Below are 27,431 nucleotides of genomic sequence, written 5' to 3'. Positions count from 1 at the left end.
ATGGTGCTAGTCCAGCACCAGGCCCATCAGGAACAAAACAGGACAGTCCCATTGTGTGTGGTGTTCATGGGTCACTGGGATGCAGGGACAGAAGACAGACATGCTTCGGACTGTGAGGAGAGCTGGCAGAGAGTGAACTGTGCTCTGTGCTTGGGGACAGCAGCAGGCCGGGGTAAGGATGGGCGGGGGTCAGGAAGGGGTGAGCTGGGTGGAGGAGGCGTGGAAGAAGGCAGCATGTCGCGCTGGCTGCACCGAGGATGTGGAGCCTCCTCCAGGCTCATCGAGGCCATTGGTGGGCTGGGGTGAGCTCTGAGCCCATGGAGATACCGTGGCCTGAAAGGGGCTGTGGTGGAAGCGGGTGACGGTTAGGAGGCAGGTGGTCCAGGAGAGAGGGGCTGGCCAAAGAGCTCGGGAGAAGCGGCTGGACTCGCCGTGCAGCCAGGGTGCACAGCCGTGGCCAGGAGTGTGGAGAGGAGAGGACCCGGTTCTGAGCCCCAGGGTGCCCTGTGCCAGGCAGTGGGCAGAGCTAGGGAGCGTCCCTGGGGTGTTCCAGTGCTTTGGTACCGTCTGGCTGCGCCTCCCCAGGTGCCCTTCTTAGCCCAGGCTGCTTTGTGGGGGCACTCACGGTTTCTGTGGGCGCTAGGCAGGGTGCTGAGCGCTGTGGCTGCGGCATTGCAGCGAATCCCCCCATGCTGCCTGTTAAGAACCTGAGGCCTAGGAGGCAGGACCGTGGCCAGGCTCCCACTGGTGTCCGTCAGGCCCCAGGCTTTCTGCACGAGGATGCCCCCCAGCCGCGGTCATCCTCTGCACAGCCTTGCTGCCCAGCGTCCACTCAGAAGTTACCAGGGAAAGTTTGAAGCATTTACAGAGGCAGATGCAACAAACCCCCTCGTAGCCGTCACCCACCCAAAGGTGGTCCCTGCACAGCCAAGCCCGTTCCAGTCTGCACAGCCCTCCTGGTCATTCTGGAGCAAATCCCAGACGTCCTCATTTCATGTGTAAATATTTCAAAAGGGGCCTCTAACAAGACAGTGCTATCAGGACCATACCCATGAATTAGTAATCTCTTATGTTACCGTATTACTTGGTTATATTAATTGATGATTAATAATTCCTTAGTCTCTCAATATGCCAGTGTTCAAAGTCTTGTTTTTTTTTTGTTTGTTTGTTTGAATGAGGATGTTGATGAGATCCACACACTGTGATTCTTTGGTTTGTCTCTTAAATTCCTTTCTAGATTCTCCCGCCCCCTTTTCATTCACGCACTCTTTTTTTGCTTTGCGATTTATTTGGTGAAGAGTCAGGACCATGTGTCCCACAGAGCTTGGTACCATCTGGTTTTTGCTGCTTGTGGCCATGCAGTGGCACTCAGGATCGCCCTCTGACTCATGTGTCCGTGTCTCGGGGGCCTGAATCTGGAGGCTTGGTCTCTCTGTGTGACTGCCCACATCTCTGCTGCCGGCCGAGTGGATGGTGAGGTGCTAGGATGCTCTCACAGTCCTTCTTGGGTCAGCTGGGACAGTCTGTGCAGGTTAGCTGCTTGCCTTCTCCGGGTTCACCTAGTGGTGTCACTTCTGTAGGAAAGGCAAGACAAGAGCTCTCCTCCCCCACCTCGTTCCCCTTTATCTGCCAGGTTCCAGCCAGCCCTGCGCCCAGAAGTGCCTTTGCGCCATAAGCCGGAGGGTGTGGCTTCCTGAGACATGGATGTGACCGTTGCTCCTGAACTGAAAACCCTCCTCCACCTCCGGACAGGGTTCCCCCTCCGCAGGGGCGGCCAAAGCCCTTCTCCCCAGGGTCGGCGCCACCACCTGTCTCCACCGCAGCCGTGCTGGAGCCCGGGGGTCCCGTGAGGACACCACAGCCCGTGCCACTGTTTCCTGTGTGAGGCCGTGCATGCTCCTGGCGGTCCAGCCTGGGCACCCATCCACCTCTTAACCCTTCTTGAGCTGACCGGCTGCTGGCCATCCTTCAACCCCACCACAGCCTCCAGGGAGCCTTCCCAGCCCCTCCCACCCCTGCTGCTGGACCATCCCCCCTCCAATCTGCCCTAGCATCTCACTCAGTTGGCTCACTTGGAACTAGGCCAGCTGCGCACCTCGGGGGAAGACAGGAGAGGAGTCCTCACAGCCCCAGGTTCCCAGTTTGGCAGGGACCCACGCCCCTGGGACAAGTGTCTCCGTAAAGGCAGGGGGCACAGAGGAGGGGCACGTGGCCACATTTGAGTCCTTAAGGAAAGCTGCGCAGGGGAAGTGTGGACTTGGCGGGGGGCGTGTCATTTAGGGATACATTCAGTTGCTCGGACCAAGTTTGTAGCGGGGCTTCCTGTAGGGGCTGGTCTTCTTACAGGACAAGAAGGCAAGAGGCGCCAGGGGCTGGCATCCCTCCACATAGTCCTGTGATGGAGGCCGCCCCCACAGGCACCACCTCTCGCGTTTTGGCAGGACAAAGAGAGGTGGTGAGAAACTTTGTCCCTGCAGTTTTGTTTATGACTTGGGAAGGAAAGCCCTCCCTAGGCCGCCCTCCCTTCCGTCTCCTTACCCAAGCCTAAGTCACATGTCCCCTCGGACAAGGGGAGGGAGCCCTAGCCTGGCCCAGACAGGTCACGCCTCCCCGCCTGGGGCTGGGGCAGAGACCCACTTTTCTGAGATCGGGGCTTTCCACACAAGGTCACTGTCGGCCACACTGGCTGGCCTTGGATCGGGAACCTGTTCATGTTCACTTGTCTGCTCTGACTGGACTCATGGTTCTGGAGGCTCCTTCCCATGCAGGTGCACTTGGGACTCGTGGGCGGCCGCAGGAGCTGCCGCTGCCAACTGTGTTGCTAGCTGGGCCCCGACTCCCAGGAGACACCTGTCCCCAGAGCTTGCGGAGCCTGGTGCCACCCGTGCGAACCGTCCGGCACTGCAGGCAGGCTGGGGAGAGACGGCACGCTGCAGCACCTTGAGCCCCTTGGTCTGTCCCCTCTCACCAGGACTGAGGGTGTGGTCGTGCACCTGCGAGCTTAGGCTGCTGGGGAAAGGGCTGAGAATAAAGAGGGTGCAGAGGACGCTGGGCCTGGAGCTCTGCCCTGCGTCTCCACTGCTGACCGAGCCGGTGTGATGTCTCGAGCTTCTCAGCAGTGTTCCTCAACTCAGAAGTCTTCACAGGATACCCATCCTCTTAGTTATTTCTATCCCGGTGGACTGCATTTTAACAAAGAGTGTTGTAATTTACCTACCATAAAATTCAGCCTTTTAAAGTGTATAGATTTGGTGGTTTTAGGATATTCACAGTGTTGTGCAATCATCACAATTTTTAAATTCCAGCATGTTTTCATCACCCCCGAAAAAAACCCTGTGTCTGTTAGAGCCACTCCTGCACCTCCCACCCGCCCCCAGTACCCACTCACCCGTGTCTCTGCATTTGCCTCGGCCTCCCAAAGTGCTGGGATTACAGGCATAAACCACGATGCCTGGGCCAAAATTTTGAAATGTTTCCAAAGTTCACGTGATCTAATTTTCCTTAGTTGCCTGTGCTTTTGGTGTTGTATTATAAGAAACAATTGCCTAATGCAGTGTCGTGATTGATACCTGTATTTTCTTCTGAGAGCTGTGTGTCATTAGTGCTTACGTCCAGGTCTCTGATCCATTTTGAGTTGTTTTCTGTGTGTGGGTGGAGTAGGGCCACCACCATTCTCCCCCGGGTGGGTATCCAGTTGTCCCAGCACCATTGGTTGAAGAGGCTCTTCGGTCCCCATTGAGTGGTCTCGTCACCCTTGTCAAGCACCAGCTGCCCATAATGGGAGGACGTGAGCCTGCACGTTTGTTTGCTTGTTTGTTTGTTTGTTTTTCAGACAGTCTTTCTCTGTCGCCGAGGCTGGAGTGCAGTGGTGCGATCTTAGCTCACTGCAACCTCTGCCTACCAGATTCAAGTGATTCTCTTGCCTGCCTTAGTCTCCCGAGTAGCTGGGATTACAGGCTCCTGCCACCACGCCCGGCTAATTTTTGTATTTTTAGTAGAGACAGAGTTTCGCCACATAGCCCAGGCTGGTCTCAGACTCCTAAACTCAAGTGATCCGTCTGCCTCAACCTCCCAGAGTTCTGGGTTACAGGCGTGAGCCACCGCGCCCGGCCCGTGCACATTGTTTCTATGAAAACCTCCCTTCCTCCGTGTGACATTCGGGCTTGTCATAGTGCGGTTCTTCCACACTCCCCTGGGACCTGTGGCTTACATCATTTGGGATGGGGCAGGGTTCTTAAGGAAAAGCAGGTGAAATTGTCTTGCTTCGGCTGGGCGCAGTGGCTCACACCTGTAATCACAGCACTTTGGGAGGCCGAGGCGGGTGGATCACGAGGTCAGGAGATTGAGACCATCCTGGCTAACATGGTGAAACCCCGTCTTTACTGAAAATACAAAAAATTAGCTGGACACGGTGGCAGGTGCCTGTAGTCCCAGCTACTTGAGAGGCTGAGGCAGAAGAATGGCGTGAACCCGGGAGGCAGAGCTTGCAGTGAGCCGAGATTGCGCCACCACACTCCAGCCTGGGCAACAGAGCAAGACTCCATCTCCAAAAAAAAAGAGAAATTGTCTTGCTTCGAAATTTCAAGGTTCACAGAAACGCAGCCCCTGCACATGCTGCTGGGCCTCCACAGGATCCCGTTCACACAGCTGCTTCCTGCAAGCCTGCCTGCCCTGAGCCCTCCTGGCCTTTCTGTATTCATCACAGCCCGTCACTCACAGCCCTTTTCCAGGCCACCCCATCAACTCCTCACACCTTTGTGCGGAAAATCCATCAGCACCTGCCCCACGCCAGGAGAGCGTCCCCCTGTCTTCTGGGCTGGCGAGGGTGTGGGGCGGCACCCAAAGTGGACAGAGCCTCCTGGAAACTGGGTCGTGACCTTGTACTTTTGCCCCCTCTGGGTGCTGCTCTGTCGTTTGAGTCTGCATCCTGCGTCCTGCGTCTGTTGGGCTTGGCCCTGGCTGCAAAGGAAGCAGGGAGTAGAGGTGGTGAGATCGTGGGCCTCAGAAGTCTGGGGCAGGTCTCAGTGCTGCCACGCGTTAGTTGGTGTCTTTGTGCCTCGGTTTCCCTGTCCGTTAGTGGCACTGTGAGGGTTGAAGGGGGTACATGTTTCCCGTAACAGTCCAAGAGCATGGCTATGAATGAGCTTTGTTTCTGCCATGGGGCCTGCAAGACCCAGTTAGCTGCACATAGTAAGCTGGTCGATTTTGAATAAGGGCAGGGCAGGAGGTTCCCTGAGAGAGAAGTGGGTGCAAATCAGAGGGAGGGGAGCAGAGGCCTGGTGAGGGAGAGGGGAGGACCAGGGCCAATGGGGAGCTGTGTCCCTGCCCCACGGCCACCCTCTGATGCAGACTTTCTTGTTTTGTCTGTTTCAGGAGGAGCCGAGGAAGGTCTGCTTCACCTACGACCTGTTCCTGAACCTGGAAGGCAACCCACCTGTGAACCACCTGCGCTGTGAGAAGCTCACGTTCAACAACCCCACCACGGAGTTCCGGTACAAGCTCCTGCGGGCCGGCGGGGTGAGTGTGCCCCGCCCCTGCCCGCCAAGGGGCTGCCCCACCGAGGCTGCTTTGCTTCGGCCCCCTGTGCCCAGCCAGAGGTGTCGGTGCTGGGGGCCGAGACCCGAGACGCAGGTCACACGGCAGCGCCCAACAGAGCTGGAGGGGACCTGGGAGCTCCACAACCTGTGCCGGGGCGTGGTGGCTGCAGGTGACTCGTTGCGGGTCACCCTGTGCTTCTGGGTGGCCGTGGGTAATTAGCACCTTCCTGCAGGAAGTGCTGGGAAGGGATGGGCGCGAGGCCGGTCTGACCGCGTGGCTGGGCCTGGAGCTGGCTTGTAACTAGCCGGGCAGGGCCTCCGCACAGGGCCCCTGCCGTGCGCATCGCCATCACCTCTGACTTCGGGAGGCCAGACGACAGTGCCAGCTCTGGGGCCAGGGCTCTCCAGGAGTCGTGTGGCCGGGACCCCCATGCGGTGGCTGGAGTTGAGCCCTCCGGACCCCGTGGGGGTGCAGAGTTCCCCACAAGGGCTCTTGGCAACAGGGTGGGCGCAGGGCTGGTGGTGGTTATGGAGGAGGGATGCGTGGAGGGAGGGACGTGCTGGCTGAGGCCTGGTCACAGAATAGCAATGCCACCTTCGGGGCCCAGGGCCACAGAGCCTTTGCCTGGGTGCCGGCCTGAGGCTGTGATGGAGCGGGCCGGGGTGGCGTGGTGTGTGTCGTGTGTGGTGTGTCATGGGTATGTACGTGTGTTGTGTGTGGCATGTGTCTTGTGTGTGGTGTGAGTGGCATGTGTGGTATGGGGTGTGTGTCGTGTGTACATGTGGGGTGTGACATGTACATGTGTGGGGTGTGGCATGTACAGTGTGTGGCATGTGTGGCATGTAGGGGTAAGTGGTATGTGGTGTCACATGTGGGGCGTGGGGTGTGTGTGGCGTGTGTATATGTGTGTTGTGTGGTATGTACATACGCTGTCTGGTGTGTCATGTATGGTGTGTGCATGGCGTGTGTGTCGTGTCACTTGTGGGAAGTGTGTGTGGTGTGTCACGCATGTAAGGTGTGACGTGTGTTGTGGGGAGTATGTGAATGTGTCAGGTGTGTATGTGGTATGTGTGACGTGTGGCGTATGCGGGTGGGGTGAGTCGCCTCCTGAGTGAATTTGGGGCACCGTGGCTGTGGGTGTCGGGCTGGGGAGTCCTCCTTCCTCCTCATGGGGCACGATCAGGTCCTTGGTGGCCGTCGTTCTCCTAAGAGGAAGGAGGCGTCTGTCCATGTAGAAGCTTGAGTGAGTCCTGCTGCAATCCTTGTAAAGCCCCGCTTGTGGTTCTGATCTGGGGAGGGCGGTGCCGGCGTGGGTCTGTGTGGATGGCGTGGCTGAGTGCTGGGTGGCCCGAGGATGTGAGGGCTGGGTCCCAGCGCCCTCCTGGCTCCGCTTTTCCACCTTCTTTGATGGCCAGGTGTTTTCACCACGTTTGCAGTAGGTGTTTTTGGGCGTCCCCGGAGGTTCCGTGGTGGCGTGGCTGTGGGAAGTGGCGTTCCCTGGGCCGCTCTGGGCTGCAGCCAGGACCTGGCTCCCTGTGGGAGGCGGCTTCCTTTGCTCCACAGCGATGAAGGCTCTGAGGGCATCGTCTCAACACATAAAAGCCAGGGGCGGGGAGGAGGCGCGGGGCAAGGCTGGGAGGAAGGGCCGGTCAGGAGGGAGCGCTGGCTCCACAGAGAGACGCGCAGGCTGAAGCGGGCGCCGTGGGGGGTCTCTGCCCCAGGCGCTGGGCGCTCTGCCCTCTGAGGGCGGGCTGTCTGGGGAGCTGGCTGGCTGGGCAGGAACTTTCCAGGCCTCCAGGGCTTGCCCTGGAGTGGGGCTCTCAGCCTTAGCAGCAGCCGGAGGCCTCGGTGGCAGGGGCTCCTCTCGGGGCTTCCTGGGACCAGGCAGTGGCCGTCTAGCAGCAGGTGACCCCAGCCCCCTGCCGTGGATGCTGGGAGACCTGGGAGGAGGGGCTGGTTTCTGTGTCAGCGAGCGCTGCTTTCTCTGCTCCTCTCACTGGGGGTCGCTTGGAGATCGGTAATGGGAGAGAGGGTAGGACTTCCCGCCGTTCCAGCCTTGTGCCCCTTAGGACCGTGTCTTTTCTCTGCCCTCATGGCTGAGGGTCTGTGTTTCCGTCGGGGAGCCTGGTCCTCCTGGCAGTGCTTGTTGGAGGTGGGAGTCATCCGCGTGTTCAGTTCCCAGTTCCTTTTTCTCAAGGGTCTGTGCTAGAGCGAGACACTGTGTGATCCTGAAACAGTCAGTCTAGGGCATTGTTTTGAGGGGAAAGAAGGTAAATTACCATGAGAGTTGAAGGAATGGGCCTGAGAGCGAATGGGGCTCAGCCTCCTGGCAAGCCTGTCTGTGCACGGCGGCCTTCTGTGGCTCCTCCGTGAGCCTGCATGGTGTGCGTGCTCCAGAGCGTGGAGGGCCTCCCGTGGTGTGTTTTCAGGGACGGCTGGGGCACATGTGCTGTCAGTGCTGAGTTGTTATGGTCAGACAGGCTCTGAGAAGCAGCTCAGAGCAGGGACCCTAGGGGTCCATGGCCTCTTTTCAGCCAATGTCCCCATGGCCGCATGACATCAGCGTCCTTAGATGAAAGGCTTGGCTGGCCGGGAACCGCAGGTGCTCAAGGCTGTTAGCGGTGCTTCTTCTACTGACTTCAATACTTTTTTTTTGAAGTGTGTTTTCTTCTTTTGTTCTCTCTTGCGGCCATCTGGGAGGCTTTTCTCTGTGGTGGTGGCGTTCCTTAACTTGCAGTGTTATTTCAAGACCTTGCTCCAAGCTTCCGCCTGCACAGCAGGTGTTTCCTGGGAGCCCTCCTGGAAGGACCCCAGAACTTTCGTCATCCGTAGCCTCTGACGGAGCACAGGAGCAGATGCCCCATGCTGAAGGCTCGCTGGCTCACTCGGGCCTGCTTTGCAGAGAGCCCCCTCGGTAGGCACAGGTCGTCTGCCTTGGTCTCGGCCTCAGTCTGGGTGCTCTTGCCCTGTTCGGGTCCGCTGCAGTCACCGCACACCAAGGACGGCTCATTCCCCGGGCACGTGGGACCCACTGGAGTTGCACCCATGTGCACCCCGGGAAGTTGCTGCCTGCCTGTCGCAGGCGTCTGGCTGGCCTCTCACACTTCTGAGCTGTTCCCCCTAAACCTCAGTGCGTAGATCAGGCTTCGGCCACAGCTGCCTTCTCATGATTCTCAGTGTGCTCCGCAAGTCTTCTTGGGCCAGCCCTCCGGTCCACTGTTCCCGGAAGGCCGCGTGGCCCCACCTGGTCCCAGCCATCCTGGGATCCTGGGCTTTTCTTCGCTCCCCACCCATGCCTGCTTCATCTGCGTGCTCAGCACCCAGTCCCCAGCAGGGAAGTGCCTGGGATTCTTTCGGGAAAGCGCTCAGGCTCTCCCTTCTCCCCTCCTGCAGAGGGAAGCCCCACCACCTTCAGCCCGGCCCGTGTGGGCCCCCTGCCCCCTGCCCATCGATAATGACTGTCTCTTCTCTGTCACTAGGTGATGGTAATGCCCGAAGGAGCAGACACGGTGTCCAGGCCCAGTCCCGACTACCCCATGTTACCCACAATTCCACTCTCTGCCTTCTCTGACCCCAAGAAGACCAAACCATCCCACGGCTCCAAGGTTAGTGAGGCGGAAGGCCCAGTCGCGTGGGAGCGCCGGGGCCCAGCTGTGGTGGGTCTGGCCCCGGCGCCCTCCCTCCACTGGGCTGGGCCTTCCGCACCTGAACTCGCTCCCTTGGTGTCTTCCTCTTTGAGCTCTCTGCACACCCCTCGCTGCGCACTGCCGCTTCCCTAGGATTTCAGGAATAAGCCCGTGATCATGGGCTCTTTGTCCTGTTCATCTTGAGGCCAGAGACCCTGCCTAGTCCTCTCCCGTTCTGCCAAGTGATGGCAGGGCCCCAGGACTGCTCGGCCTGAAGCCCTGAGACCTTCGCTGACGGCTGTTGGGGTGGCCGCTGGGTAGAGTGTCTCTGTCTAGGCTGCAGCTGCCCACCTCTTCCACCCTCCTGAGGGCAGCTGGGGCTACTCCTGCCCTTGGCTGTGCCAGGCTTTGCATCTCGGGCTATGGCTCACTGCAGAGTTCCGTGTGGGGAAGGGCAGGGGAAGCCAGGTGGGCGCCAGCTGAATTCCAGTGTGGAAGAAAGTTTTTACGGTCTCATCTCAGCCCAGTCAGTCAGGTGGGTGGCACTCGGCCTTTCTGAGGCTTCTCTCTCTAAACCGTCCCTGAGCGGCAGTTCAGAAGACAAGCTAGAAAGCCCTTTGATGGCATCAGTGTCCCTTTAACCCCTGAGCACGCCCCAGTCCTCCGTAGCCACCCACTCAGCGCAGCCGTTCCTGGAGGCTGAGTGGCACGGGCCCTCGGGGCAGCTGCCCGGTGCCCACCACCCACACATCTCTCCACTGGTCCTCTCCTTTCTCCTCGCCTCACTTGTCTGCCGGGCCCTGCGTGTGGGCCCGGCCATCCCAGGCGGGACAGGCAAGTCCAGCTGCCTCACAGACTCACCGTCACCCACGCGGGAGAAGAACCGCAGCACCCAGGCAGGTCTTTCTGGCTCTTTCCCCAAGGCCAGCAGGTCTTAGAAATCGTCAGACTTGCCAGATTCTCTGAGTAGGAAACGGAACCCTGGGGTCTCCCCACTCGGCCTCCTGGCCTGTCTCTCCCTGAGCCTTGTGGAGGCTCAATGAAGGAAAAGCTCTTGCTGGGGATCTTGGTGGTGTCCCTCTCAGCCACCACAACAGGATTTCTTCTGTACGGGTCACTTCAAGCCACCTAAAACCCTGCGTAGAAAGGACTTCTTGGTTGGAGAGGTGCCCTCCCTGGGGCTGGCGGGGCTGCGTCTGCTGGGGCTGCTGGTGGTGTCTCTTGCCAGAGTGTCTCTGAGACCCCTGGAGGCCCCAGCTGGTGAGTTTATCCACCAGGCTCGGGAGGCCTGTGGGCTCCACCCTCTCCGTCCCTGGAGGCTTCTCCAGCCACCGGGTGGAGAGATGTAGGCGGCATCTGTGGGGAGCGTTGGGCAGCACAGGGTCCTGCCGAGGCACTTGTCTGCTGAGGGCATTCTGAGAAAGCCCCTCTGCCCCGAGCCCTAGCCTGGCGAATGAGCTGTCGGCCCCACTGTGGAGCCCTGGGTGGCCTCTTGCCCGGCTGAGCGCCCTCCCTTGGTCACTGGCTCTCTGCCTGGAGAGTGAGTGGCCGGGCCATGTGCTCCGAGCAGAGGGGCCTCAGCAGGGTTCCCTGAGCCCAGAGAGATGGGATAGGTGGGCCTTTTGGGGCCTTGCCCATCAGAATCCCCAGGCCGGGGGACTGCTGGTGAGTGCAGCTGCGGCAGCTTTGGGGTACTCAGTCCTGGGGTTTTATCCCCACTTCACAGCCCCCACCCAAGAGTGGCGTGGCAGGCAGGAACCACAGCCTGGTAGAGGGGGCAGGACCCTGTCACGGCCTTGCCTGGCAGCAGCTGCAGGGAGCCAGGTGTCACCCCATGTAATGTCAGGTACTTGGCCTGGTTGCTCTTTCCCGGGGAGGTTCGCAGACAACCTTGCAAACGTGATGTTGATGGCTTCTCACCCTGGAGAGTGCTCACGTTATGCTTAAAATTTAGTGCCTAATTCGGATCACAAGGTTAGGAGATCGAGACCATCCTGGCTAACACGGTGAAACCCTGTCTCTACTAAAAATACAAAAAATTAGGCGGGCGTGGTGGCAGGTGCCTGTAATCCCAGCTACTCGGGAGGCTGAGGCAGGAGAATGGCATGAACCTGGGAAGTGGAGCTTGCAGTGAGCTGAGATCGTACCACTGCACTCCAGCCTGGGTGACATAACAAGACTCCGTCTCAAACAAAACAAAACAAAACAAAAAAACAAAAGAAAAAAAACGTAGTGCCTAATTTCAGAAGCTGTGGTGTCGGGTGCCTGTGCTCCTGTGTGGGAAGGCTCCTTCTAGCCGGGCAGGCCCTGGTGGCAGCGGTGGCTCAGCTGACCCCGGGCCAGGGGCACACAGTGGGAACTGTGTTAGGGGCCTCTGACGTGCCTTTGGAGTTTGCTCTCATTCTGCCCTTGGTGGCTGTGACCCCGGCTGAGCTCCTGCAGCCCAGCTGGGCATGTGTCCCCTGCTGGAAGAGGCCAGGGTGGCAGGTGGCATTGCAGTGTCTCACACCTCCCTCCTTGGGGAGTAGCTTGCTGTGGAGCACAGCCCCATTCCACACCCCAGCTCCCAAGGGGATACCCCCTGATAGCCCTGCATGGCCCAGGCCAGCTGGGGGGATTCTGGGGGCACTTCCACTGTCCCATGTGGAAGAGCCAGGCCAGGCACAGGGCTTGCCGTTTCTCCAAGGAGGTGGCAGAGGCCTCACAGCCACTGGTACTGTTCCTGAGCCTTTGACACTGAATGTGGGCTGTGGCTTTGCAAGAAGATGGCCAGCCCAGGAGACTGGCCATGGGGCAGCTGCTGTGTCTGCCCTGTGGTTTTTTGCTGGGAGGAGTCTGTCCCTGGACACTCAGGTGGTTTTGAGAGGCCTCTGCCCAGCCTGCCCCTCCCGCATGTCTTTGGGGGATCTGTGAAGTGTGGCCCCCCTCCTCCTTGGTACTCTCACTGCTCCCGGAGCCCCTCCCCAGGGCCTTCAGGGTCTGGCTGCTGCTGGCTTCTGTGCCGGGAGGCCAGGTACGCGATCGTCTGGACAGGCTCTGGGGCCGCCGTGCACCTGCTGGCCGCTGCTCCTTTCCTAGCAAGGGTGGAGCCCCAGGTGGCTGATGGCAGAGAAGCCTGCTCAGTGCTCCTGGGTACGTGGGGTGATACAGGGTCTCTGTAGGGAAGGTGAAGGCGTGGCTCCCACCGCGGGGAGTGCTGGCAGTGTGCCTGTCGGATGGGGTGTAGGGCAGAAACATACAGCATACAAGCAGCAGCGCCCAGGCTGGCCGCAGGCTGGGCCAACTCAGCCATGGTGCTGGCAGCCCCCACACTGCGTGCTCGCTGCTAGCCTGGCCTGCGCCGTTGCCCAGTGAGGTGGTGGCCTTGCCCTTCCTCGAGGAAGCAGGCACAGATGGCTGGGGTTTTCTGCCTGGGTCCTGCAGTGTGCAGGTCACAGAGCTGGGCTCGCTCCTGGGCCTGTGTCCTGCTGCTCTCTGCCATCATCTTACCTCTGTCCTCAGTGGGATCAGCCCACGAGTCCAGCTCCACCCTAAACCCTCTGAGGCGGAGACCTAGGAATGTCCTCGGTGTTTTAGGAAAGCGACCCAGGCGGTTTCCCTTCTGAGAAGCCCGAGAGCTGTTTGCTCCGTGCGGTACCTGGGACCCAGTGGGCGCTCAGCAATTGGCTCCCCGAAGCCAGGCCTGAGCTGGCTGGACCCTGGGGGTGTGGAGTCCTGGGGAGAGGGGCCGGCGGGGCTCAGAAAGGAAGGCCGTGAGTGTCCGAGCAGGAAGCACTGAGCTTCCCGCACGTAGCATGAGTGCTGGGTGAAGGAGGCTGAGATGAGGGGCAGGGCTGCATCCAGTGCCCGCCAGCACCCCGCAGTGCCAGCACAGCCTCTGACTTGCCTGGGCCCAGCTGCGAGGTGTTAGGGCGGGCGGGTGCGGGCGAAGTGGCCATGCTTTGCCTGACTCAGCCTGTGCTCTTCTTGAATCCCTCAGGGAATGTCAGTTCAATTCTGAGGGGAATCTTAGCCTGCAGCTGCTGGGGACCAGCTGACACTTCCTAGTAGTTTAAAGGGACAGCTCCATTTAAAACTCTCACCTGCTGCCTTACCTTTTTGCTTTATGGAAGAGTTTCTCTAGCTGAGGCTGAATCAGGTGGATTATGCTTTGTAGGGGTCAGGGGTGGCGGAGCAGGGCGCCCCGCAATGCCACGTGACCTTGTCTCTCCCCTTGCCCTCCCTGCTCTTGGCTTTGCAGGATGCCAACAAGGAGAGCAGCAAGGCCTCCAAGCCGCACAAGGTGACCAAGGAGCACCGGGAGCGGCCCCGCAAAGACTCCGAGAGCAAGAGCTCCTCCAAGGAGCTGGAGCGTGAGCAGGCCAAAAGCTCTAAGGACACCTCGCGGAAGCTGGGCGAGGGCCGGCTGCCCAAGGAGGAGAAGGCACCACCGCCCAAGGCTGCCTTCAAGGAGCCCAAGATGGCCCTGAAAGAGACCAAGCTGGAAAGCACATCCCCCAAGGGTGGGCCCCCACCCCCGCCCCCACCCCCACCCCGGGCTTCCAGCAAGCGGCCGGCCACCGCCGACTCGCCAAAGCCCAGCGCCAAGAAGCAGAAGAAGAGCAGCTCGAAGGGGTCCCGGAGTGCTCCAGGCACCTCGCCCCGCACCTCTTCCTCCTTCTCGGACAAGAAGCCGGCCAAGGACAAGAGCAGCACCAGAGGGGAGAAGGTGAAGGCCGAGAGTGAGCCCCGGGAGGCCAAAAAGGCCCTGGAGGTAGAGGAGTCCAACTCAGAGGACGAGGCCTCCTTCAAGTCCGAGGTGAGTGAGCACTTGGGGGCAGGGCAGCCAGGTGCAGGCAGTGTGGTGGGACCCGCCTCCCTTCTGGAACAGTGGAAGGAGGTGGGATCTGAGCCCGGACCTCAGGTCTCACCAGCTGCTCCTCCCACTGGCTCCTTGTAACCTGGGGCCTCCATGCCTCACTAGGCTTCGGTTTCCCTGTCTGTCAGGTGATAAAATCTGCCCCGTGAGGAGTCCCTTCTCGCCTCCTCGGTGGCATTTGTGGGTGGTTCTGGTAAAGCATGATGGCGTGGTCCTGAGGTTCTGAGCTCCCCTCCTCCAGCAGCCCCCTGCACGGGCCCGGGTCTTGGCTGCTGTGGTGCCAGTGGGCAAGCGTGTCTCACGGTTGCTCTGACCATGGCGCGGTCGGCCCGGCCTGGAGCTCTGCCAATAGGGCATCTGGGAGACTCACCCTTGTCTGGAGGGTTAATGATGAGGGCTTCAGACAGCCCCTAGCCATGAGGAGCAACAGGGCCGTGCCCGGCTCCCTGTTTAGGTGTCTGGTAGGGTCAAGAGCATCCCTCCTGCCCACACCCATCGCACACAGCTGTGACTTGGAGATACTCACATCTGGGCCCACCAGTGTCTGAGCTTGGGACGAGGACCCCTGTCAGGGACTGGCCTTGTCACCATGAGAGGCTGCAGGCTTGTCCCACAGCACAGCATCCGGACATTCTCAGAGGACTGCATCAGACATGACTTGAGCCGCAAGAGCTGGTAGCCACCTCATGGTCTTGTGGCCAGACCCTGTTTGGAGCTTGGGATGGCGGTGGTGTCTTCCAGCACTATTATCTGGCACTTGGCATTTAGACAACAGACACTGGGCGAGGTGAAAATGAATGAATGGATGGATGAGGGTCTGGCCATTTACCTCTGTTGCCAGCCCCAGCCCTCAGGGGCCTTTTGTGGGTCCGGCTTGCCCTCAAGGAAGCTTTGCCTCCGGGTCGCTGAGGCTTTGAAAAGCCGCTGGGGCTTTGAATGCAGGTCCCAGCCACAAAGCCAGAGGGGGTTATGTGGGCAGCGCTGATTGCCCCCAGGGCCCTCATGGAGGTGGTGGGGCTGGCTGGGGGTGTTGGTCCAGCCTCTGGGTAACAGTGCGTCCTGGCTCATAGACACATAGGCTGGCAAGGCTGAGTGCCCGGTGCTCCCCGTGGCTTGGCACTGGCTGAAGATGGCACCATCTGCTATGACCCTGAGGCGGTGGGGGGGCCGGTGCCACCTCCCAGAAGTCCCGGGCCATCTCAGTAGCCCTCCCAGCTGTGGGAGGGCCTGGCGGTGCCTGCTGCGCACTGAGCCTGACCCCTTCTCTGCCTGTGCAGCAACCACAGCCCTGGGCAGGCGTTTGTTCCCTCCCTTCTACCCCAGGGTTGGGGATAGGTACTGGGTGACATGCAGTCCCAGGCCAGGCATCTCCAGGCGAGGCCTTCTGGCACCTGGGGCTGGGTGTGCAGCACGCTGGGCAGCGGCAAGGTGGCTCCACGGCCCGCTCCACTCCCTTCTGCTTACCCAGCCTGGCCCCCGGCAGTGAGTGAGTTGGCTCCTGGCTCCCGCCACTAGTATTGTGAAACAGCTGGAATATTTTGTGGGGAGATTCCTGCCACCTCGCACGCCGCTGCTTAGAGTGGCTGGGTGGCCTTGAGGCTGGAGTTGCTGGAGGAGGCTTTGGGACCTCCTCCTGGCCAAAGAAGAGCACCCCGTGTGCTGAGAGGCTTCTGAGCAATGCGGCTTAGCGCCCCGAGGTCTGTGCGGGAGTGAGACCCAGGCCCCAACAGCACAGAGTCCCTGACGCCTCTTCCCCCAGGGGCCTCGCCGAAGCCCAGGCTGCTATGGTGAAGAAGCACATTGGCCTTCCAGACCTCGGGCCCCTTGGCTTCCCCTTGGCCGTCTTGGGCCGCCCCTCCCCGGAGGCTGTGTGTGGCTGTGCTACCAGAACCGGCCATCAGAGGAATCTGCACCAGCTGGGGTCTGGCCCACGCCCACCCTCGTAGGGCAGCTCTTTGGGCCGAGTCCCCGGGCTGAGCTCCCACGTCTTCCAGCTGCTGCCTTGGGGATCTGGAGTCAGTTTGCCCTGGCCCTTGGGGATCTGGAGTCAGTCATGGACCCAGTCTGCTCCGCCCTCCCTCTGAGCCCCGGGCGTGCTCTGGTGGCCCTTCTGACCACATCACCTTAGGGCTCTTCTGGTTGAGACCATTTCCGGATTCTTTTCCTCCCTGTCCCTTGGATTTGGACGGAAGGAAAGGGGGCGCGTGTGGCCAGCTGGCTTTCCTCTGTCTGGCATGGCGCCAGGACAGGCTCGGGGGCCTCTCGGGGCTCAGCATCCTCTCTGCTTCCATCCCTGCTGACCTTGCACAGCCTCTTTTGGCCACCTGAACTGCCCCCTCTTCACCCTTAGTGAGAAAGTGCATGGGATATGGGGCCAGGACCTTGGATACTTCTCCAGCCCACCTCCCTCCAGATTGGTGCCCACACCTCTGCCCCAGGGATTCCATCCAGAGGTCGAGGGAGGACTAGCCTTGGCCTCCGTGTGCAGGCAGCTGGCGGTGCTGGGAAAACTGAGGCTGACATAGGACGGCCTTGTTCTGAGTAGCAAGGCCTGCTGGTCAGAAGGCTGGGGTTAAATAGGCCGTCTCTCGGTCACCTCTTACTCACCCCCGGCCCCCAAGAACAGAAGTCCAGGCTGTGCATCACGCAGCTCCAGGCAGGCCCAGCCAGGGGTCCTGGACGCTCTGGGGTATGTGTTCGGGACTCAGGTAGCCTGAGTGGGCAGTGACTGATGGACACCACAGCAGGCTTTCCCAGTGACGATTCATCGGGGAGCGCCATGTGTTGCTGGAAAGGGGCGCTGGCAGGGGCTGGTTTGAGGGGCAGGAGGGGGCTGGGTTGGGCTGCAGTAAACCCTTGGGAAGTCCCTTTTTCCCTCTCAGGCACGGGTGAGTCTGGACCTGCTGCTTGGGAAGGCCTTGGGCTTTCGTGGGGCCCCTTCTGCAGGGTGGAGGCTGCCTCGTCCACATGCTAGGGGAGGGGCCGGGGGCTCCCAGGCACTCAAGGTCCTGAGTCCCACCGGCTCAGTACTCCGTTCACGGCTTCCCTTGCATGGCTGGCAGCTGCAGCGGCCCCTGCCAGAATCCAGCAGACCAGCTGCCTCCTCCTGATGGAGGGAGGACCCTGGAGGGGACTGGTCTGAGGGGCTCAAGCCATCTACTATCACCAGACGGGCCCCCAAGGTGAGGCGGCTGCCCTGGGCCCGCCGTGTCCTCTGGCACACCCCTTGGGATGAGCCCATTGGCAGAAATGTGGGCCTGGAACAATGGGCCCCTCCCCTTGCAGGTGTCTGCAGTGCCTGACTCCCGTCCACCCAGGAGCTGCACCTCTGCCCCATACACACCTGCCCCGCACTGTCACCCTCTGCCCTGGCATCGCACCCCTTGTGTCCTTGTTGTGGCTTTTACTGCCCCCTGGTGGCTGAGCCTGGAAGGACAGCTGCGGGAGGAGGAGGCGGGTGGGGCCGGGCTTGCCCATGGCTTCTGTCCCTTGTGCACACACGCTCCTCAGTGTCTTGGGCAGCTGGCGGTAGGAGCAGCGAATGGGTGGGGAGACAGAGCTCTCTGCCAGCCCTGAGCCCCAGGACAGCGCTGGGTCAGAACAAGAAGTGTCCACACCCAGCTTTCCTGTTCCAGACCTTTTTGCGACACCAGTCAATGCCTGCCCTCTTGGACGAAGGCAAGGCCCACCCACCTGTGGGACTTCAGGCCCCTGCCCCAGCCTCCCTCCCAGTCCCCTGTGCACCTGCCTGGGTAGACAGGAGAGCCCACGTGGTCCACAGGGTCTCCTGGCGCTACCGGAAACCCAGACATCCACGGGTGTCCTAGGGCTGGCACGGGAGGCTGTAGGCTGCACATGGCCTGGGCGCTGGCTCCCTAGTGGGTTCTCAGCAGCACACGTGGGTACCCTTGGGACCCTGGGGTTGTCTGGGGAGACCCAGTCAGCGTAGCCACTGCCAGGGGGCCCCCTTTGTCTCTGCTGAAAGGTGACAGCTCTCCCTCTCTCCCCTCCCTGCCCATCCCGCCATTGGGTGAAGTCTGCCCAGTCAAGCCCGTCCAACTCCAGCTCCAGCTCAGACTCCAGCTCAGACTCAGACTTCGAGCCATCTCAAAACCACAGCCAAGGTGTGTATGGAGAGCAGCTAGGGGGTATGGATGGGGCCGGGGAGGGCCCGGAGCTCAGGCCACGTGCGCACTCCTCAGCGTCCGCTGCCCGTGCAGGCCGGGTCCCGCAGATCTGTACATGGAGGGTTTTGGTGGCTTGGGGAAGTCTATATTTAAAAGCAAAGCAGGAACAAGTCACCGGACCTCCAGCCAGGCCCGGGGCACTGCTCCTTGTGGTGGCTGTTGGCGTGCACCCCGTGCCTGGAGCCGGGCTGGTGAGGGGCTTCTGGTGAGGGCCCTACCCATGGCCAAAACTCTCCCTGCACTGCTGGGGACCATGGACGGATGGCATCACCTCCTCCGCCCATCCCACCCACTCCCCAGGGCCACCAAGGCACTGGCTGCCTGTGGACGGCCGGGGTCTCCTGCTGCCGGAGTGTTTGGCGTGCCCTCTCCCTCTCCAGGCAGGCCATCCTGAGTAGGGGTGGCTTTCTGGGGAAAGGACATAGGCCCATTGGCTGCTCCAGCCTGCCCCAGAGTGGGGAGGGCCCTGGGGACCAGGCAGCCTGCAGGACACAGCAGGAGAGCTGCCCTGAGCCCCCGGCCCCAGCCCAGACCCCAGCACCCACTCCCAGGCAAAAAGCGTTTCCACTCCTGGATTGGAACAAGAGCCTCCTTCCCCCTTGGCCTGGAATCCTTTGCAGGGGGGCTGGGGGAGAGGAGTGTGCGGGGTTGTGGAGGGAGTCTGGCCTGGAATTCAGCCGTGCAGTTGCCGAGGGGGCTGGGGGATGGGGCCCTTGAAGCCCACACTCGCTCCAAGTGTTCTTATCTGCCGGGAAGGGAGGGGGACCTACTGAAGCGGGATCATGTGACTAAGGTAATTGAGGGCTTTGTGTCCCTCTGTTGCCTTGGTAACAGGAATATAAACCAAGATGCCGTCTGTAGGGGACTGGAACCGTGTGCCTCTGGAGAAAGGGGAGGACGGTGGACTGGGAGCAGCAGAGGGGATTACTGAGGGGGTGGGCAGGCCGGCGTAGGGCACAGGCAGAGAGATCTGTGACCCCAGGCCCAGCTTCACAGTCGGGCTGTGGCTCCCTCGCCCTCCCTGGGCTCTCGGCAGAGCTTCTGATCTCTGGGCCCCGAGCAGAGGAGGGGTTCTCCTCCGGCCGCAGCAATGGAGGGGCCCTGCGCGCCCACTGCCGGCCAGGCCCCTGAGGCCTGCGAGCAGGTCCAGGAAGGTAGGGAGGGGTGGGGGAGCCAGGGCGTTCTAGGGGAAGGGGGTGGCTGCCGGTGTGGGGGCAGTTCTTAGAGATGGGCACAGAGACCCCCAGGTGGGCAGGCGTGTGCATTTGGGGGTCACCAGTGTCAAGAAGCTCTGCGTGGCCTCATGGGCGAGGGACCCTGGAGGCTCAGTGGAGCCCTGCCGTTGTCTCCCCTCCCTCCCTGCCCCGCCTCCGCAGGACCCCTGCGCTCCATGGTGGAGGACCTGCAGTCCGAGGAGTCCGACGAGGACGACTCTTCGTCAGGCGAGGAGGCTGCCGGCAAGACCAACCCGGGGAGGGACTCCAGGTGACGGCCCAGCGGGAGCCAGTGGGCGGAGGCGGCCACCCGGGGCTACTCTGGCTGGGTCTGCAGTGATTATGGGGCTGGAGGTGGGGTTGGGACTGGAGGGTCCCCTGGGAGGGCCAAAGCGGGGATCCGTCCCCAGGCGGCCTCAGTCCAGCCTGGGCCTTGGGGTGGGCCTGGGGCTGTGTGTCCTCTCCTGGTCCCTGAGGCTGAGGGCCTCAAGGGCTGCCCCCATCTGGGGCCTTGGGTGGCATCCCTCCTCGTGGTAGCTGGCAGGTGTGGGCTATCTGGCAGGGAGGGGTGCAGGAGGGAGCCCAGGCTGGAGGTGGGGGGAGGGGAGCAGGCCTGTTGCTCTGCTCTCGGGCCAGGAGACTCCCAGTCCTTTCCCACCTGCCTTACACGGGGCGAGGATCCATGGAGAGCCCCGTCCTGCAGCAGCGGACACCCAGTGTGGGAGCAGCTTTGGCTGCCTGTGGGAGCCTTCCCGGGGCTTTGGCAGCCTTTGGCTGCCTTCCCGGGGAGGCACAGGGGTGCCGAGGCGCATCCTTGGGATATGCAGGACCCTTGGCGTGACCCCACCAGGGAGAGCTCCACGCTCTCGGCCTCCAGCCCAGCAACAGCGGAGAATGTGCGGGCCTTGGCCCCGGGCACACAGGCTTCAGCGGGCGGGGGTCCAGGCTTTTCCAAAGCTGTAGCAGAGCCGGCAGTCAGCCCCTCCTCCCGTGAGGCTGAGGCCTCCAGGCCTCAGTGGCTTCTATTGGAGACAGGGCTGGTTATCAGCCTGCACCCAGCAAGGTGCATGGGAGCCTCACAGACGCCTGCAGGTGTGTTGTTCACTAAAGCCACCTTCCTGCAAGCTGGGCGGCAGGTTCTGGTTGGTCCCCCGTGTGCAGCGCGCCGGGCCAGCAGGCACCTGGCAGGATTCCCACCCATCGCAGACAGAGCAGGAGCAGTGGCTCAGTGCAGGGGAGCCGCTGGTGGGAGGTCTGGGCCCACGACTCCGACAGGGACTTAGACTCTAGACACGAGGAGGGCTGTGGCGTCCCCGGGACAGGACCTGGAAGCAGGCTCCTGCCTCGTTTGGTGACATTCAGGGTGGATTCTGCTTGCGCCAAGAGCCGTGAGCGCAGAGAGGCTGACGGAGAGTTCGGTTCTAGAGGGGCTGGCAAGCATGGCACAGGGGCCGAGCCGCACGCAAAGCGCCTTTTGATTCCTCCCGGAACGTTTGTGTGGGCCCTGGGTGAGAGCTTGCCGGCCTTGTCCCTGTGTTGCCGGGGCAGGTAGCACACAGGCCGCACCGTCGGAGCTTCTGCACACCCTGGACTGCTGCTTGGGAAGCCCAGTCTGCAGCGGTGCCCAGCCGTCATCCCAGTCACCTGTGGGATGTGGGGCAGAGGCCGGCGGGAGCGCAGGCAGGGGCATCGCCTGGGCAACGTGAGCCAGACCTGGAGCCGCCAGAGCCGGGAGGCAGCTGCAGAGAGTGGCCCCAGCCTGAGGCCACTGAGGGGCAAGTTTAAGAGATGAACGGAGCCTGCGCCGGGGCAGGAGCAGGCCAGGAACAGGGACAATGGCTGTGCTGCCCACCGGGGAGTCCAGTGTGCTCGAGCCGCTTCTGGCACCTTGTTCACTAAGAGACCTGGAGTTTGCTGTGTTTTAAACGTGTTGTGAAGTGATAGTTGTCAGGGGCTCCTCTCACTGGATCAAGCCCAAAATATCCCTGGCAGAACGGGACCCCAGGCACGCAGAGTGAGAGAAAAATGGGCCCAGGCTCTGTGTGTGGTCATAGCAGCCTCCTTTCACAGATGGAGAAACTGAGGCAGAGGTCAAAGACCTGCCCCCCAGGGTGGGGGAAGTTGAGAGCTTGGACCTCTCCCCACACCAGATACCTCTGTTTAGGACCACACCCTCTAGGGTCAGGGGGCCGATGTAACTGACGGAGGCCTGCTGTCCAGAGCAAACCAGGGTCAGGTGGCCACGGGAACATCAGAGCGACGGGCGGCCATGGAAGCCCTAGTGCTGGGAGAAGAGGGCATGTTTTTCAGCAGGCAGCTCCTCCTCCCCTTGTTAAAGCCACAGAACCAAGTCAGAGGACCACAGCCCAGCAAGCCCCATCTGGCTGGGGGGCTTTGTGTCCCGGGTATCCCGGGCCACTCTTGGCCTGCTCGGGCGGCCCCCAAAGGGCCTTTGGGTGGCCTGGTTTTCTTGGGGTTCTTTCCTCTTGGTGGCCACACACACAGTACTTTTTTTTTTTAAGTTGAGGTTCCTGCGCAGAGCTGAATGGAGCTGTCAGGGGTGTGTGGGCTCAGGCACCGACTCTGTGCAGGGCAGAGGCTTGAGCCTGGGGGTGGGGTGGGGGCGGTGGGGGCGGCAGGGACCTGATGCGCCCCCGTGTGTCGGTTCAGGTTGAGCTTCAGCGACAGCGAGAGTGACAACAGTGCCGACTCCTCCCTGCCCAGCCGTGAGCCCCCACCCCCCCAGAAGCCTCCCCCACCCAACAGCAAGGTGAGCCTGGGGCCTGCAGGCAGGGGGTGCACCAGAGGCCGGGCTTAGCCCTGGGCCGGGCTGTCCTAGGAGGGTTTGTGGGGCCTTCGGGGCTGGGGAGGGTGTGGGCCACAGCTCAGCAGAGACCTGGGTTCCCCACAGGTGTCAGGCCGGAGGAGCCCCGAGTCCTGCAGCAAGCCTGAGAAGATCCTCAAGAAGGGCACCTACGACAAGGTGGGGGGCACCTACGACAAGGCGGGGGGGACCTACGACAAGGCGGGGGGCACCTACGACAAGGTGGGGGGCACCTCCGACAAGGTGGGGGAGACCTACGACAAGGTGGGGGGACCTACGACAAGGCGGGGGGGCTACGGAGGGGTGGGGGTGGGAGGTGCAGCCAGTGGAGGACCCCAGAGCCCCCCAGCACCCCACAGTCGGACTCTTCCTGGGCAGGAGCAGGGACAGTTCCTCCCCTCCCAGTGCGGCCTTGGAGCTGAGGGGCTGCCCCTGCAGCCTTGGGTCTTCCTTGGGGGTGGATGTGGCTACCTCTGTCCTGTGCTGGGATGGACTGGGTCATGGGTGGGGCTGGGCATGGGAGCAGGAAGGGTCCAGGGCCCCACACGCTGCTGAGACCTGCCCCCCTCCCCAGGCCTACACGGACGAGCTGGTGGAGCTACACCGGAGGCTGATGGCGCTGCGGGAGCGCAACGTGCTGCAGCAGGTATCGCCCCCCTGAGGGTCCCGCCCCGCCGAGGTCGGGGTGCCTGTGAGGAGTATGGGCTGCGGGGGCCCCTGGTGCTGCCCCAGGAGCCCCATACCTCTCTTGGGGAACAGGGCAAGCCCACCCTTGGCCTCCTGCCCCTGAAGCCACCTGCCACCACCTTACAGATTGTGAATCTGATTGAGGAGACTGGCCACTTCAACGTCACCAACACCACCTTCGACTTCGACCTCTTCTCCCTGGACGAGACCACCGTGCGCAAACTGCAGAGCTACCTGGAGGCCGTGGCCACATGACCCTGGGCCGCGTGCCGGGCCCCCACCGCCGGGGTCCTGGGAGGCTGCAGCCGGGCCTCGCCTGCCCTCGTCTCCCGTCTCGCCTGCCCGCAGCACTGCCTTAGCGACAGCCCTGTCCTCGCCCGCACGGCCCGCTGCACTTTCCTCGGCGGCTCCCTGCCCACTCTCCCCGCTCCATCGCCAGGAGCCTTGGGGCCGGGCTGGGCCACACGCGAGCCGCCCCCCGGGCTCCCCTCAGAGAGCGGCTGGTGTTGAAGGCAGCTCTGGGCAGAGACAGGGCCGGGGGCCCCTCGCCCAGCCTTGGGACCAGCCCCCACTGCTCGGCGGGCTGTGCGGCAGGGCGTCGCTGCCCCAGCCTTTCTGAGCAGCGGACCGACGGCTGGGGGGCGTCTCCAGCCTCCCGAATGGTTCAGAACACACCCTCTGCCCACCCTGGACCTCAAAAGGCCCTGCCTGTGTGTCTGCGTCGTTGTCCGTGTAGACCTAGCACCGGTTCCTCCCTGGCTCGCGCTGCGCTGGGGTCCGTGCTGTATAGTTCTCTCTATTATATATGTGTGTGCACTGTCTGGTCCAGAGCAGTGTCCATGTGCGTTTCTGTGGCAGCAGTGCACGTGGGGTGGGTGGGGGGTGTGTACGGTGGGGCTTGTAGGTTAAGATGTCTGCGCGGTGTTGTTGTGGGGCTGGAGGCCGAGCCAGGCACGGCAGCTGGCCCTCTCCAGGCGCATGGAGGAATTCTCCCTTTGCCGTTCCAAGGATGCCGCCGCCTCCTACCGGGGCTCCCAGGGGGCCGGCCAACACTACAAAGGGCAGCGAGTCCTCAGGGCGCCCGGGAGCCACCAGTCTACTCTCGGGCTCTACTCAGACTAGCGCCAACAGTCTCCGCGGACAGACTCGCATCAGCCGCCCTGGGGCTCGGCCTCCTCCCATAGGCTCCTCTTCCTCTCTTTCATTCAAGTCTTCAAACTTTGGAAAAAAATATGAGCTTTTGCCAAATAAGACGGGATAGTTTATGGAGTTTTCTGGGGCGCATTGGACTCTGGTCAGCCTCTCGAGCTTGGGCTCGGCCATCAGCAGGCCCAGTGGGTTGGCGGGCTGGCCCTCCCAGGCTGCCTTTCTCTCTCTGGTCGCGGCCTGGTCCTCCCCGGCCTCCACCGCCACAATTCATGCTGGTGCCGCGCCTGCAGCCCCACTCCTGGTATGCCTGAGATTCTCCAGGGGCCAAGCCGGTCCTCCTTCCCAGCCCACTCTTCCAGGGCCAGGACGCTCCCGTGGAGCCAGCCCACCTTGGCTGGGGGTCCCAGGGGCTGGAGGCCTGCCTGGTTAGCCTCTGTTTCCCAGACATTGACTCGAGGCGCCTCCAGTCCTCTCAACCCCCTGACTTTCAAGTCCTTTCAGATCCTTGTGCCCCGACCAAGTTATGAGGAAAAGAGGGCTGAGGGCCTGGAGGTGGGCTCGCGCCCCCTCGAACCCACCTAGATGTCTCCTCCCCAGCCTGTGAGTTCAGACTTGGGGGGCTCCATCTGTTCCTCCCTGAGGTCCCTCATCTTGTCCCTGCTCTGATTCTGTCAGCAGATCCCGAACACTCCTTGGTGGGGACCCATGCCTCCAAGGCTGCCCCCAATGCCAGCTGTCCTGGGGAAACTCCCCAGAACTCTCGGGGAAAGGCCCGAGAACCTTCGGAGGAAGCCTCCGGGACTCCTCGCCATCTGCTCTGTTTCTCTCCCGGCCCCACTGCCTTCAGGTATCGGGAAGAGGGCAGGCCCCTGTGCCCCCTCTCCGCTTCCCAGGGCGGCCAACAATACTCCACCGTGGGGCGCTTCCTTTTTTCTCTGGAAACTAAGACATTGGACTGAAGGAACTGGCCTGAGGGGGGCTGACCAGGGGCCCGTGCTGCTGGGTGCTCTACGCACAGAGGCCGCCGGGGTCACGGACAGGAACCTCAGCCCAGGGTGCTGGCCTTTCTCCTTCGCAAGAGTCCCCCAAGATCCACACAGCGACTCGAGCAGCCTTCCGCTCAGCCAGAGGAGGGCCGGGCTCCCCCGCCTGCTCTCGGTGGTGGCGTCTGGCCCTTCCTGCCATTTCCAAGGCCTCCGGAAGCACCAATCCAGTTCTCAGTTACCTCCTCTGGCCGGAAGGCCTCACGTTGTCCTCCAGAGCTGCTCTGGGCCCAGGGCTGGCTCCGTGACCACCCAATGGACGTGCTGGGCAGCATGGGCTCCAAAAGCAGCATCCCCAGCTGCTCTCCCACCCCACCCCAGCTGCCCGGCGGCTGGGCCCATGAGGGCTCTGGGGACACTTCCATAGGAAGGGGCCCGGCACTTTGTGATTGCCACGTGTTTCGTGTTAAGCCGCCTGCCCCCAGTGCAAATCTCTGTGTTTTGCTCTCTCCTGAACAAAAATGTAAACCGACGCCGGAAAGCAAATGGTATCGAATACCTTTCTTGCCCATAAGGGTTTTTACAAAGAATGTGTCTCACTAGGAACTAGGACACTCATCGGCCCGAGACCAACTCCTGGATAAAAGGAATAAGGAGAATCGTGTTTGTTAACGAGTTACAGGATTGTTTCTTTCCTGGATTTTAAACTTTTGTTAAATTGTGAAATTATGGAGGAGTTTTATAGAAAAAAAAAGTGAAATAAAGTCAGATGGGAAAGCAGACGCATGCATCTGCCTGGTTCCTCCTGTCCAGTCAGTGGGCAGGCGTGCGAGGTAGCCTGGGGCCCCCTGCCCCAACTACCTGTCCCAGTGCCCCCAGATCAGTGACCAAAAAGGGGAAGGAGGGTTGGGACCAAGCCTGGTAGGGGCGGGGAGTGTGAGCAAGGCTGGAGACGACGCCACCAGCAATTCAAGAGGGCAGAGAATTATTCGGCTCACATCCTGCTTCTGATGCTGTGCTCTCTACTTGGAAGCAGACAGCAAGGTTTGGGTTGAGAAGAAAACTTCGTTTCATAAGGTGGATGCATGGATGATGGATGAACAGATGGGTGGGTGAGTGGATGGGCGGTTTGATGGATGAGTGGATGATTGGTTGGGTGGACCATGGATGAATAGATGGGTGGGTGGGTGGAAGAAAGGATGGAAGGATGGATGGATCGATGGGTGGATGAAAGGAGGGAAGGAAAGGAAGGAAGGAAGGGCAGATAGGTGGATGGATGGGTGGAAAGGATGGATGGTAGGAAGGATGGATAGATGGGTGAGTGGATGGAAGAATGAATGGATGGGTGGATCAATGGGTGGGTTAATGGGTGGATGGGAGGAAGGAAGGATGCCTGGATGGATAGATTAATGGGTGGATGGATGGAAGGAAGGAAGGATGGATGCGTGGATGGATGGATGGATGGATGGAAAGAAAAATGTAGGCAAAGACATTTTTTCCCAGGAGCCAGCGTGCCATCTCCTAGTTTCCCTATGGTGGGTTTTTCTCTGGCCTCAGTGTGGCAGAGCTCAGTGAACCTCCAGGAGACAAAGCTGTCACTGGCCCCATTTGAGCAGATCTGTCCCTTCTGTGCTCCAGCTCCAGCTCCACCCAGAGGAGCAGGAGTTCCATTCCTGAGCAGCCCACATTGCAGGATCACCGTGGCAGCCACTGATTGAGATCACTTTTGTCAGCAGGCAGCAGCTGGGGACTCAGCTGGGCTCAGCTTAGCGCTGGGGACTCTGGAGCATGTCTTCTCCCTTCTACTCTAGAACCAAAAAATCCATTTCCAGCATCAGAGTGTGGCTTTCCCTGCCCTGTGCCTTACCAGAGAAAGGTTCTTTTAGGCCTTTGGGGTATGGTTTTGGGTCTGAGCTCCTAAAGTAAGAATATGGAGTGAAAGAGGGTCTACAGTGGTTCCTTCAGGGTTCCCAGACCCTCCAAGGTGCAGTGGAAGGACTATGGATGTGTAAAAACGTGGTAGGGCTTTCTGGCCAGGCATAGTGGCTCACACCTATAATCCCAGCACTTTAGGAGGCCGAGGCGGGCGGATCATTTGACGCCAGGAGTTCAAGACCAGCCTGGGCAACATGGCGAAACCCTGTCTCTAGTAAAAATACAAAAGTTAGCCTAACGTACGGTGCACACCTGTAGACCCAGCTACTTGGGAGGCTGAGTCACAAGAATCTCTTGAACCCGGGAGGCAGAGGTTGCAGTGAGCCAAGATTGCACCACTGCACTGCACTCCAGCCTGGGCGACAGGAGAGACCCTGTCTTAAAAAAAAAAAAAGCCGGACGAGGTGGCTCACGCTTCTAATCCCAGCAC

General features: G+C 61.1%; 1 protein-coding gene and 1 pseudogene across 11 annotated transcripts in view; both read left to right on the top strand.

The window, feature by feature from the left end:
* MLLT1 (MLLT1 super elongation complex subunit) overlaps positions 1-25,846 on the top strand; it is a 70,078-nt gene extending 44,232 nt beyond the window's left edge. For 4 of the 11 annotated variants that reach the window (XM_024237300.3, XM_063719877.1, XM_063719872.1 and 1 more), the window contains 9 exons: positions 5,374-5,517; positions 9,018-9,143; positions 13,405-13,962; positions 18,059-18,146; positions 19,586-19,694; positions 22,094-22,193; positions 22,335-22,406; positions 22,822-22,893; positions 23,061-25,846. In XM_024237300.3, the coding sequence (XP_024093068.1) occupies positions 5,374-5,517; positions 9,018-9,143; positions 13,405-13,962; positions 18,059-18,146; positions 19,586-19,694; positions 22,094-22,193; positions 22,335-22,406; positions 22,822-22,893; positions 23,061-23,189 (1,398 nt within the window). In that variant the 3' untranslated portion in view covers positions 23,190-25,846. Of the gene's footprint in view, positions 1-5,373; positions 5,518-9,017; positions 9,144-13,404; positions 13,963-18,058; positions 18,147-19,585; positions 19,695-22,093; positions 22,194-22,334; positions 22,470-22,821; positions 22,894-23,060 lie in introns of all 11 variants that reach the window. The other 7 variants (XM_063719875.1, XM_063719874.1, XM_063719871.1 and 4 more) reach the window with 3 other exon arrangements.
* LOC100939148 (uncharacterized) lies at positions 23,845-25,846 on the top strand (annotated as a pseudogene).
* Positions 25,847-27,431: the final 1,585 nt, after the last annotated feature.

Source organism: Pongo abelii, chromosome 20, assembly GCF_028885655.2.
Source record: "Pongo abelii isolate AG06213 chromosome 20, NHGRI_mPonAbe1-v2.0_pri, whole genome shotgun sequence".
Classification (NCBI taxonomy): Eukaryota; Metazoa; Chordata; class Mammalia; order Primates; family Hominidae; genus Pongo; species Pongo abelii.
This window is presented reverse-complemented; position numbering and strand designations above follow the sequence as displayed.